Raw genomic sequence first — 13,121 nt, 5'->3', positions numbered from 1 at the left:
TTAAGTTAGGAAATCAGACAATAGAAACAGTAGGTGAGATTTGTTAATGATAACAAAATAACAGCTAATGGCTAAAGTGGAAGGGACATAGAATATGGACTGGCAATAGCAAGAAAAGCATTTCTGAAAATGAGGAATTTGTTAACATCCAATATAAATGTAAGTCTTAGGATGCCTTCTCTGAAGCTATTCCCGGCCGGAGTGGCCGAGCGGTTCTAGGCGCTACAGTCTGGAACCGCGCGACCGCCACGGTCGCAGGTTCGAATCCTGCCTCGGGCATGGGTGTGTGTGATGTTCTTAGGTTAGTTAGGTTTACGTAGTTCTAAGTTCTAGGGACTGATGACCTCAGAAGTTAAGTCCCATAGTGCTCAGAGCCATTTGAACCATTTCTGAAGCTATTTTCTGGTGTGTAGCCCAGCGCTTAAGGGAAACTTTGTCAGTAAGCAGTGCAGACGAGAAATAATGTGCTACGGAAAAATGCTGAAGATTACATGGCCAAGTGGAGTAGGTAACGAGGAGGTAGTGACTCAAATTGGAGAAAAAGAAATTTAGGTATAACTTGGGTAAAAGAAGAGATCAATTGATAGGATACATCCTGACTCATGAAGGAAAAGTTAGTTTAGTACTGTAGGGCATTATGGAGGGTAAGAATTTTAGAAAGGGACGAAACAATGAATACGGTATGTAGGTTCAAATAGATGTAGGTTGTAGTAGCTATTTGGAGGTGAAGAACGTTGGACAATATAGAGTAGCCTAGAGTGCTTCATCAATCCAGATTTTGGACTGGAGACCACAGCATTTATTATACATTTTATAAAAGAGATTCACGATCTGAAACCAACAGTTGATTTTACATTAAACTGAAACTAAGATATGAATGACAGGGTCAGAACTTCTTATAAATGTTAAAACAAGATACGAATTCTATTATTATGTCAGTTGAAATACTAATGTATCAAGGCTAACTACAAACTTGCAGTGTTCACTGCCATTCTGTAAGATGAGTTATCAGAACCAACTCAGAAACATATGTACACTGCAACACAATCAACAAGATTAAATATACAATTTTGTTAAAAAACTACCAACTTTTTGTATGGATATACACTCCATAAAAAAATTATGCCATTACCTATTTTCCACTGCATGCTACTAAATTAAGAGGTGGTGAAACACAGTACCCATTAAAGTGTGTAATACTAACATTTTAAGTAAATGATTTAATGTACTAACATTTATGAATAATATTGCCTGACAAAAAAGGGAAGCACCCAGACAAGAAGGAAGAAAAGAAGAGAAACCTTATGAGTTGAGAGGCTATGTGATGTTATGACAATGATTACAACACCGGATCAAATTTACAAAGAACTTGGCAGAATGCGCTTATTTATCAATATGACGTTTCACCCACGCTAACCTTAATTTATGCACTGATTCAATTGGGAAGGTGTCGTGAAACCAAGCCATTGTATCCTCTCCTGAGGCAAGCTAGCCCACAACTGTTATAAGTGGTCCTTGATATCCCACATATAGGAACTTTGATGGAGTTGACTTCCGAACTGGTCTCACACATATTCTATAGGGGCAGATCTACGGATCGTCACGGAGGCAGTTCATTCATAGAGATACGTACCCTGTATGGACGAGCATTGTCCTGTTGGAAAATGGACCACGATACTGTCACATGAAAGATAGCACATGATGAAGCAGGATGTCCGTGACGTACCACTGTGCTGTTGTAGGTCCTCAATCACTACCAGCCATGATGTATAGTCACACCGGATGGCCTCCACTTCATGAAGCCAGAGGTAATACCGCTGTGCCTCTCCAGAACACTGGAAGAGTAGTACCTCTCTCTATTTCGCCACCATACTACCGACGATAGTCATCCAAGGTTATGCAGAACCACGATTCATGCCTGAACATAATACGAAGCCATTCGCCAGTAGTACATGGTTCCCAGTCACGACACCTCTCCACGTGCAGGACCGGTAAATGCCCAGTCAAGCTGCTCCCAGTCTCTGATCTACGGTGCGGGGCGACTCAAAATGTTGCAGAGTGTCCATTAGTTGTTTTCGGATGCCACACGCTGTTGTGAAGGAGTTACAATGTGTTTTGTGCACAATACGGCGATTCTCCCTGTGGTGATCAGACATGGTGGACTCGAACCTTGACGACGAATATGCCTACCCTCACGTTCTCATCCAGTACAACAGAGGGCCACTGTCACACTGGAATGTCCTACAAATCTGGATGTTGCACGATTCGACCAGCTGACGAAATAGAGACTCGCAGCGAGACCCCTTTCAAATTCTGTCAAGTGCTGAGAAGCTGAGTGTCATTCTGGTAAGAAGGGCTCTTACTGTGAAGTTCTTTATAAATTTGACTATTTCGTTATTATCTAAGCAGCATCACATACCCTCTCAACCTGCGAAGTTTCACTTTTTTTCCTCCTGCCCTTCTGGGCACTTCCTCTAAGATTTCCCCGAATTGCGTATCTCTGTCGCTGTCGACCGCAAACAGTCTGACAGACGGCGACTGTTCGACGTCCTATTTTTTTTCTTTTATTGATTTTTGATTCCCCTCGAAGGGGGCGGGATGGCAGCAGCTTAGTACGCCGCTCTTCAGCCTACAGAATTTTTAAAACATAAGAAAAAGATAATAAACAATAAAAACAGGCGATAAAACGTTGTCTTAAATTGTAAAATGGTGGAAAATAGTGGAAAGTTAAAACATAAAACGGTTGGCGATGGCTAATAAAATACACAGGAAGCAGACAGGTAAAATAGTAGACAGACAATTAAAAAAACACGGCGACAGCCTGGTTTCTGTTCACAAGAGATATAAGAATCACACGCAGCGACAGTATGAGTTCCGTTTGCAACACTTTGGAAAAAATGCACAACAGTTAACAGTCACTGGAAACACTGCACTAAAAAGTCGGCATGGAGATGACACACCACAGTCAAGGGCAGATTGGGGGGGGGGGACCTGAACAGATGAGGGGGAAAAAAGGGGGAGGAGAGGAAAAACGAAGTGGGGAGGGAGAACCGATGGATGGAGAGGGCTCATAAGTGGGGGGGGGGGGAAGCAGTGCAGATGTGAGAGTGAGTAGGGAAAGGCAGAGGAGGGGAATGCAAAAGGACTCAGGGGTGAGAAGGGAGGCAGAAAGAGGGTGGGTGGGGAAAAACAGGATGGAAGCGGGGCAGGGATCCCGGGAAAAGGACAGAGGAAGGGAGAGGGAGGTGAAGATCAGAGGCGCTAGGAAGGGTAAATGGAGGGAGAGAGGGCGTCATCTGGGAGGGGAAGTCGACGGAAGCCACCTTGGGAAAAGAGATGAAGGCTGTAGAGATGGAGGGTAGGGTGGGGGGGGACACAACGGTGAAGGCATGGCAGAGGGCAGGGGTTGGAGAGGAGAGGAGCAACCACGAGATGAGGGGGATCAAGGCAGCGTGAGGTGTAGAGTACATGGATATGTTCAAGGAATAGGAGCAGATGGGGGAAAGGAATCAGGTCGTAGAGGATCCGTGTGGGGGACGAGAGGCGAATATGGAGGGCGCAGCGGAGTGCATGGCGCTCGAGGATCTGGACGGACTTACAGAATTTGGGGGGTGGGGGCGGACATCCAGGGGGGACTGGCATAACAGAGGATGGGACGGATTAAGGATTTGTAGGTGTGGAGGATAGTAGAGGGGTTCAACCCCCATGTCCGGCCAGAGAGGAGTTTGAGGAGTCAGAGGCGGTTGTGGGCTGTGGATTGGAAGTGGAGATGAGGGACCCGGGTGAGGTGATGGTGGGGGAGAAGCGGACAGGACGGGAGCAGATGGTAAGGGAGTCGACGTCCTAAAAAGCACTCAGATATTATACAGCAGAAATAATAGGAGCAGAATGAGAGGGGAATGACCTGCGCTCAGTCTCCTGCAGGATGCGGCCCATCTCGATGAAGTAAGGCATGGCGTAGCTGACGACGGGCTCCTGGTCGTCGATGTCGGTCTCGAGGAAGGCGTTGAGGTACTCGAGCCAGTTGAGCTGCGGCACCTCGGCCTGCAGCTCGGCCAGCGTCAGCTTGCGGTAGATGGCGCTCGTGTCGTGCCGGTCCGCCTCCGGCAGCGACGCCTGCGCACAACGGACACACACCAACCCACTCAGCCGTAAACGAGGCACTATCCCGTATGTTCCACCCAAATACAGATTTACCTCAAGAATTCGTCTCTTCATCGTCGCCTTATCTCGTACAGACAGCTTGTGTTCCTACCCAAACCCCTCTTGTATAGGTAATTAACATGCTAACGACACACTTATCGTTATTGTCCATTCAACTCTCTGTTCATATCAATAACCCCTACAACAACATCCTAATAATGTCACAAAAAACCACAAAATCTCCAATTGTACAACTGGACTTGATCAGACGTTAATTTGGAACCCCCATGTACTGACCGTCAAAACGAAAACTCGTAACACACTAAAACTGCTACTGGCCGAACGTGGGAATTAAATATCACGACCATTATAAATATCTACAACACCCTCATCCATCCCGTCCCGAACCATGCGTATTACACGCACTCTATTCGCTTTCTATATCCGATCGCGCTCCCCTGTACCAGGTAATAAAGTTCCCACAACATCTTTACACTCGGAATACCTTCGGCAGTCTTTTGTCGAATTCCTTGACCACACTGTCTCCCGGTGTCATTAAGAACGTAGTCCTCTCTGTCGCCACATCCAACCTTCTCCATACACTCCACATACTTTTTCAGGGCAATTTTAACAGCCTTTATCGCCCAGATTAATAAATAAATTTGAGATATAGCCGTGTTGTCAAATACAGCCTGCCCCATCTCTTCCTTTTCGGAAAGAAGGCTCCAATCCACTTTTTCCAGTCAAGACTGTAGTGATAGGACCTACATACACCCTCTTGACCCTTCCCAACATTTATCCCACATACTTTTTATGTAAATCTTTCTGTTCATCTGGAGCCAAATCGCTGACATAGAAAGTCACTAGGAACGAACCTATTACATCATAATCTCTACAGGACTGAAAAACATTCACATAACAAGAATGTCACCAAGCTTCAACCATTTCTTTTCTAAAGTTGTTTGAAGTATTTATATTTGTTTTTATTCAAACATGGAAATGAATCAACTAGCCGTTATCCAGTCTTCCTCCTTGGGAGGGAATGTAAATTTCAAATAAATAAAAAAAGACAAAAATTCTGCTTCTATCTCCGTTTTAGTTGCTTTTCAATCTTGAATATTAAAATTGATACGTAGATTTACTGTAACAGCTACTAGTCACAGGTTATTGGTACTTTCCTTAAATTTAATTTATACTGAGTGAAGGAAAACTCCACCGAAAAACTTTCAGAGGTTGTTCAAGGATGCCTTCCGACTATTTCGGTATAAAGGGTCCACTGTCTCCAGCGGAGCGTTACAGAGTGATAATGTGATTATGGTTTACTCGGTTTGTTATCGCTATCACACTTGTTTCTGTGAAAATACATTCACAACAGTGAAGAAGCCTGTAATATGCAATAACCAAAACGTACAACACAAAACAGCATAATGGGAACAACACTCAGAGTACTGTGATGTGGTTGCCGTCTCGGGGATAGTCCAGCTCAGTGTCGTTGTGCTGCTCTCTCATTGTATTCAGTCGGCCCACACACGAGCTGCATATCGGCCAAACCCTCATCAGTAAACCTATCCGTAGTACTGCGGTATATCACGGTCAATGCACAACTAACACGGCCGAGAAACAAAACTACACTGAACGGAGCAGTGCTGAATGCAGACTTGAGGGCAACGAGGTAAGTAGCGCTTTATTGTTCTTAACCAACACTAGGCACCGTGAGCAAAAGGAAACAAGACACACAGCGAATACCATCGATATTTGCAGTGTTGTGCACTATTTTCAATGCAATGAGGATAAAAAGTTAATTGGAACAAAATGCAATAACTCTGTAATGAGTCGCCGGCGACCGAAGGTCCCTTGCAATAAAATACTCAGAAGGTATCCCTGAATAACCTCTGACAGTTTGGCGGTGGAGTTCTGGTTCACCCTGTAGATTTTGTGAGCCATAAACCTCACCCTCAGGCGACCAGAACAATACAATCACATTTAGGCCAAATACACATTGATTCCTTGTGGCAAATGCAATACGTGTTGCAAGAACCTTTTATGTAATCTAAACTATCTGATGAAAAGTATCGCCGGCCAGAGTGGCCGAGCGGTTCTAGGCGCTACAGTCTGGAACCGCGCGACCGCTACGGTCGCAGGATCGAATCCTGCCTCGGGCATGGATGTGTGCGATGTCCTTAGGTTAGTTAGGTTTAAGTAGTTCTAAGTTCTAGGGGACTGATGACCTTAGAAGTTAAGTCCCATAGTGCTCAGAGCCATTTGAACCATTTTTGAAAAGTATCCGGACACCCCTACGTAATGCGGATTTAACCACTAGATGTCACTGGAGGCGGACCCGCCGGTATAATAGCAGTCAGGAGGGGGGGGGGAGAGGGGGTATTGCGTGATCAATAAAGAAGCAGAAACAGTAGTATCATTCAGGCTGGAGATCTCAGTGATTTCGACCCCGGACTGCTTCTTGGATATTACCTGACTAGCAAATGCATCAAGGAAGGTTTTGACCCATATAGACTGAGGTGACAAAAGACATTGTATAGCGATGTGCAAAAAGACAGGTTGCAGTAGCATCGACTAAATGAGGTATAAAACGGCAGTAGAGTTGTCATTTGAGCTCAAGTGACTCATGTAAAAAGGTTTCCGACGTGATTGTGGCTGAATGACAGGAATTAACAGACTTTGTACGCAGAATGGTGTTGGAGCTAGATGCATGGGACATTCTCTTTCGGAAATCGATAGGCAATTCAATATTCCGAGATCCACATTGCCACAAGTGAGCCGGGAATAAAAACTTTCAGGCAGTACCTCTCACCGTGGACAGTGCAGTGGGCGACGGCCTTCACTTAACGACCGAGAGAAGCGGCGTTCGCTTGGAATTGTCAGTACGAACAGGCAAGCAACACTGCATGAAATAATTGCATAAATCAATATGGGACGTGTGACGAACGTATCCATTATGACAGTGCGGCCTAATTGGGCTTTAATGGGAGGAGGAGGATATTAGTGTTTAACGTCTCGTCGACAACGAGGTCATTAGAGACGGAGCGCAAGCTCGGGTGAGGGAAGGATGGGTAAGGAAATCGGCCGTGCCCTGTCAAAGGAACCATCCCGGCATTTGCCTGAAGCGATTTAGGGAAATCACGGAAAACCTAAATCAGGATGGCCGGAGACGGGATTGAACCGTCGTCCTCCCGAATGCGAGTCCAGTGTGCTAACCACTGCGCCACCTCGCTCGGTGGGCTTTAATGGGCAATGGCAGCAGACGACCGACGCGAGTGCCTTTGCTAACACCACTATGTCGCCTGCAGCGATTCTTCTGGGCTGGTGACCATATTGGTTGGACCCTAGACCACTGGAAAATCGTGGTTTGGTCGGATGAGATTCGATTTCAGTTGGTGAGAGCTGATGGTATGTTTCGAGTGTGCCGCTGACTCCACGAAGCCATGGACCCAAGTTGTTAACAAGGCACTGTGCAAGCTGGTGGTGGCTGCGTAACGGTGTGGGCTGTGTTTATGTGGATGACAATGTGCTACGTCACCGGGACATAATTGTTCGCGGTTGGTCTGAAGAACATTCTGGACAATTCGAACGAATGATTTGACTAATCAGATCGCCCGACATGAATTCCATGGAACACTTATGGGACGTGGTCGAGAGGTCAGTTCGCGCACAAAATCGTGTAACAGCAATCCTTTCGCAAATATGGGCGGCTGTAGAGGCAGTATGGCACAATATTTCCGCAGGAGACTCCCAACGACTCGTTGAGTTCTTTGCAAGACAAGTAACTGCTCTACGCCGGGCAAAAGGACGTACGACACGACGTTAGGAGATATCCCATGACTTCTGTGACCTCAGTGTAAAGCTGTCCAAGTCGTCTGCCAGTATGATGCGAAAACGTAAAGGAACAACCATAGTTAAACAAAGATTAGACAGACCTCATATACTGACAGACAAGGACCATCAAACACTGCGGACGGTGGTTATAAAAATCGCATGACACCAGCAGAAGGAATCACTCGTGAATTCCAAAGATTTCACAGGTACAGCTAGCACGATGATTCTGGGTAGGGAGTTAAAAAGAACAGGAGGAGGTCCTCATAAGCCACATATTTCCATAGTTAGTGCTAAGCCGTGCTTGAGGTGACCGGATACGAGTGACTTGGAGTGATACATCGCTCTACAGGTGTGTCAGAAAGGATGACGCAAACTTACACGGCGAAAAGTACACGATAATAGAAGCACAAATGTCCCAGTAAACACTGGTCCGCAAAACGAGCCGCTTGCGAGATAATGATGACTGTATGGTACCAAGCCGCCACTGACGTCATTGTAAACGTCGCCCTAGTTAGTACACATTAATTTGAAACTTAGAATTTACTATTGGGTTGTGCATCGCAATTAGTTCACATTTCACGTATGGGGTACCTGTTAAAGAGGTGTTCGAAGTGTTTTCCTTGTATCTGGATGCAATACTGTGCCCGTCTCTGTAATGAATTTCGAATCCTTTCGAAAACCCTTGGATCATTCCGGAATTCTTGACAAGCATGTACAACTCTCTGCTCCAGTTCTTCAACAGTCTTAACGGGTGTGCTGTACACTTTGCTTTTGACGTGACCCCAGACAAAAAGTTCAAAGGATTTAGATCAAGTGATCTTGGAGGCCAAGGTACAGGTCCGCCTCGACCTATCCATCTTTGGCCGTATATGCGCGTTAGATGCCGTCTTTCACCAGCAGCAAATTGAGCCGGAGCTCCATCAAGCATGTACACATACTCTGACGTTGCTGAAGGGGAACATCCTCCTGGAAGATGACGCCGCAGAAAGCTAAGGTACCTCCGTCCATGAAGTTGTGGTGGAAGAATGTGTGGCCCAATGAGTTGATCGTCTAGTACACCTAACCACACATTCAGTGAGAAACGTTGCTGATGTGGTGATTCGTGAACGGCATTTGCGCAAGGGGGAAACCGGACGACGTTACAACCAATGCCGTCAGTGGCGGCTTGGAACCATACTGTCTTGATTATCTCGCAAGCGGCTCGTTTGCGGCCACGTGTTTATTGGGACATTTGTGCTTCAACACTACTGGCCATTAAAATTGCTACACCACAACGATGACGTGCTACAGACGCGAAATTTAACCGACAGGAAGAAGATGCTGTGATATGCAAATGATTAGCTTTTCAGAGCATTCACACAAGGTTCGCACCGGTGGCGACACCTACAACGTGCTGACATGAGAAAAGTTTCCAACCGATTTCTCATACACAAACAGCAGTTGACCGGCGTTGCCTGGTGAAACGTTGTTGCAATGCATCGTGCAAGGAGGAGAAATGCGTATCATCACGTTTCCGACTTTGATAAAGGTGGGATTGTAGCGTATCGCGATTGCGGTTTATCGTATCGCAACATTGCTGCTCGCGTTGGTCGAGATCCAATGACTGTTAGCAAAATATGGAATTGGTGGGTTGAGGAGGGTAATACGGAACGCCGTGCAGGATCCCAACGGCCTCGTATCACTAGCAGTCGAGATGACAGGCATCTTATCCGCATGGCTGTAACGGATCGTGCAGCCACAGTTCGACTACGTTTGCAGCAGCATGGACTATCAGCTCGGAGACCATGGCTGCGGTTACCCTTGACGCTACATCACAGACAGGAGCGCCTGCGATGGTGTACTCAACGATGAACCTGGGTGCACGAATGGCAAAACGTCATTTTTTCGGATGAATCCAGGTTCTGTTTACAGCATCATGATGGTCGCGTCCGTGTTCGGCGACATCGCGGTGAACGCACATTGGAAGCGTGTATTCGACATCGCCACACTTGGCGTATCACCCGGCGTGTTGGTATGGGGTGCCATTGTTTACACGTCTCGGCCACCTCTTGTTCGCATTGACGGCACTTTGAACAGTGGACATTACATTTCAGATGTGTTATGACCCGTGGCTCTACCCTTCATTCGAAACCCTACATTTCAGCAGGATAATGCACGACCGCATGTTGCAGGTCCTGTACGGGCCTTTCTGGATACAAAAAATGTTCGACTGCTGCCCTGGCCAGCACATTCTCCAGATCCCTTACCAATTGAAAACGTCTGGTCAATGGTGGCCGAGCAACTTGCTCGTCACAATACGCCAGTCACCACTCTTGATGAACTGTGGTATCGTGTTGAAGCTACATGGCAGATGTACCTGTACAGGCCATCCAAGCTCTGTTTGACTCACCGAGCGAGGTGGCGCAGTGGTTAGCACACTGGACTCGCATTCGGGAGGACGACGGTTCAATCCCGTCTCCGGCCATCCTGATTTAGGTTTTCCGTGATTTCCCTAAATCGCTTCAGGCAAATGCCGGGATGGATCCTTTGAAAGGGCACGGCCGATTTCCTTCCCCATCCTTCCCTCACCCGAGCTTGCGCTCCGTCTCTAATGACCTCGTTGTCGACGGGACGTTAAACACTAAATCTCCTCCCTCCTCTCCTCCTCCTCTGTTTGACTCAATGCCCAGGCGTATCAAGACCGTTATTACGGCCAGAGGTGGTTGTTCCGGGTACTGATTTCTCAGGATCTATGCACCCAAATTGCGTGAAAATGTAATCACATGTCAGTTCTAGTATAATATATATGTGTCCAATGAATACCCGTTTATTACCTGCTTTTCTTCTTGGTGTAGCAGTTTTAATGGCCAGTAGGGTATTGTTGTGTACTTTCAGCCGTGTAAGTCTGCACCATCCTTTTTGATACGCCCTGTATACCCTGCCGCAATCCGATGGAGAAGTTTGTGTTTAACGAAAGCCTGGAGAACGTTACCTGCCATCATAATTATGTTGTGGCAGCTCTGAAGCACGTGTGAGGTAGTGTTACAGTATGTTTTTTTTTTCGTTGTTAAAGTGGAGTTCCCTTATTGCGCTTAAGAAAAAATTAAATACAGAAGTATTTGAACTTATTTTACAGCACTGTGAACTACGTACAGTAGAGGAATAGTTTGGGGATGATGTCTGTCTGCATTAGCATGACTGCATCCCGTCCTAAAGCAGTATATATGAGGCTATAGTTTGTGGATAATAACGTTCCCGGCATGGACTAGCCTACGCCTAAACCGAATGGACTATATTTGGGATGAACTAGAACGTCGAATTCTCTACAGGCTACAGCGTCCAACATCACGTCTCTGGTTTCGGCACTTGCGGATCATTGAACTGGCATTCCTCTACAGACATTTACACACTTCACCGAAAGTATACGCAGCAGAGTTCAAGCTGTCATAATGGCGAACGGTATACGCGCTCCGTTCACTGATATCTACCCGGCTATTTTTGAATAGATAGTATATAAGCTGTGTTCAGAAAAAAGTGCAGCGTCGTAGGGAGAACACGAACACAGACGGATCTCAGAGCGACCAGACCATCGCACTGAACGTTACGCTTCAGACACGTGCGTTCCAAAAGTCTGATCTTTAAGGTGGGCATTTCATGCCGATTGGCTAGGGTAGGTTTGTCAACCAGCCATTTCCTGAGGCAGCTAAAACTGTTTACTATCCTTTGCCGTAGTGAAGCAACTTCTACCATCCAGTATGGTGCATTGACAATAACGGTGTAAACCTCTGCATTCTGATCTGAAAATTAATCTGAAATGACCTGAAACTAGTTGTAAAGTAAAATTTCACTCAGTGACTTGTTTCTGCTTTGATGTAGCTATAAATAAAATAATACTCAGCCACAGTGCTAAAAAAATCCATGAGGTGTAAGTTTAGTTCAGTGAGAAAATTTCATTAAGTGACTCGTTCCGCTTTGATGCAAATAAAAATCAGATAATACTCAGCCACGGTGTTAAAAAAATCAATGATAAATAAGTTTAGCTCAGTGAGAAGGATGGTTGTAGAAAATTCGCTTTACCACAGCTAACAATTTCGAGGTGAGAGGCCGTCGTCGATGAACAAAAATATTTACTAATGTTTCGTTCCTATCTGCGAGAGTTATCTTCAGAGATGAAATGGAAATTGCAGCTACCGTTTTCTCTCTAAGGACGTCCGGAAATTTTAACTGAAGTAAACACCGGCCATGAAAGTCTTCATTGTATCATTTTCCATTAGTCTTTGACTTTAAGTTTGGTGATTGTTTCGTGGAGGTTCATAACTGATGAAATAGTTGTCAATGAGTCCTCGTCGTTTGAAAGACCCGTCATTGTGACATACCTAAACCTATTATAGTGTTGACCTGCTTATAACTCATCTGAGTTTCTCGTTATTTGTACATTACAGGAATCGCACGAAATGTAGCACAGGCAATCCGCACTAATGCAATAAAAAAATAAAATAAAAAGGAGTATGAGACATAGACCTTCAGTGTTTGCAGCTTCAGTTAAAGAAATTTAAAAGATTTTGGACAGATTTTTTTTTCCAAACTGTACCTTTTGTTTTGATTGAGGCGATTTCCGAAAACGACTGCACCTCAAGAGAGGGCCCAAGGCGTTGTGTGGTACGCGGAAACGAAGTCATCCATTGCAGTCCAAAGAAATTTCCGACGTGAATACCAAAAGGAGCCACCAGACGTTAAGACAATTAAGTCTTGCTATGACAAGTTCCTACCCACAGCGAGTGTGAACAGACGGTCATGTTCTGGCAGCAAACGCACATTTGATAAAATGGTAGATATCAGAGAGATTTTCCAAACACGCCCAGCACAGTCAGTTCAACAAGGTTCTCAAGAGCTCACCATCCCTCTCTCAACAGTTCACAAGCTGCGGCATGAAAGACTTCGCTCAGAAGCTTAAAAGGTAAAATTGTGCAATCACTGAAGCGAAATGACTTCGCCTCGAATTTGCTATTGAGATGCTGAACTGGATCGGGTAAAACCTGAACTGTCTACGAAATACTGTTTTTCACTGACGAAGGAACCTTGCACACATGTGGGAAGGTTAGTCGCACATCATTCGCATCTGGGGTTCGGAAAACATCTAAGATTTTCGGGCACAGGAGAATGTT

At 45.6% G+C, this 13,121-nt stretch overlaps 1 protein-coding gene across 1 annotated transcript in view; it reads right to left on the bottom strand.

The window, feature by feature from the left end:
• LOC126175844 (neprilysin-1-like) overlaps positions 1-13,121 on the bottom strand; it is a 664,937-nt gene that overhangs the window by 105,956 nt on the left and 545,860 nt on the right. Inside the window, exon 7 of the mRNA XM_049922848.1 lies at positions 3,905-4,116. Within this exon, the coding sequence (XP_049778805.1) occupies positions 3,905-4,116 (212 nt within the window). The remainder of the gene's footprint in view (positions 1-3,904; positions 4,117-13,121) is intronic.

The sequence above is a fragment of the Schistocerca cancellata genome, chromosome 3 (assembly GCF_023864275.1).
Source record: "Schistocerca cancellata isolate TAMUIC-IGC-003103 chromosome 3, iqSchCanc2.1, whole genome shotgun sequence".
Taxonomy (NCBI): domain Eukaryota; kingdom Metazoa; phylum Arthropoda; class Insecta; order Orthoptera; family Acrididae; genus Schistocerca; species Schistocerca cancellata.
The sequence above is the reverse complement of the archived record's forward strand: the minus strand, read 5'-3'. Positions and strand labels throughout refer to the sequence as shown.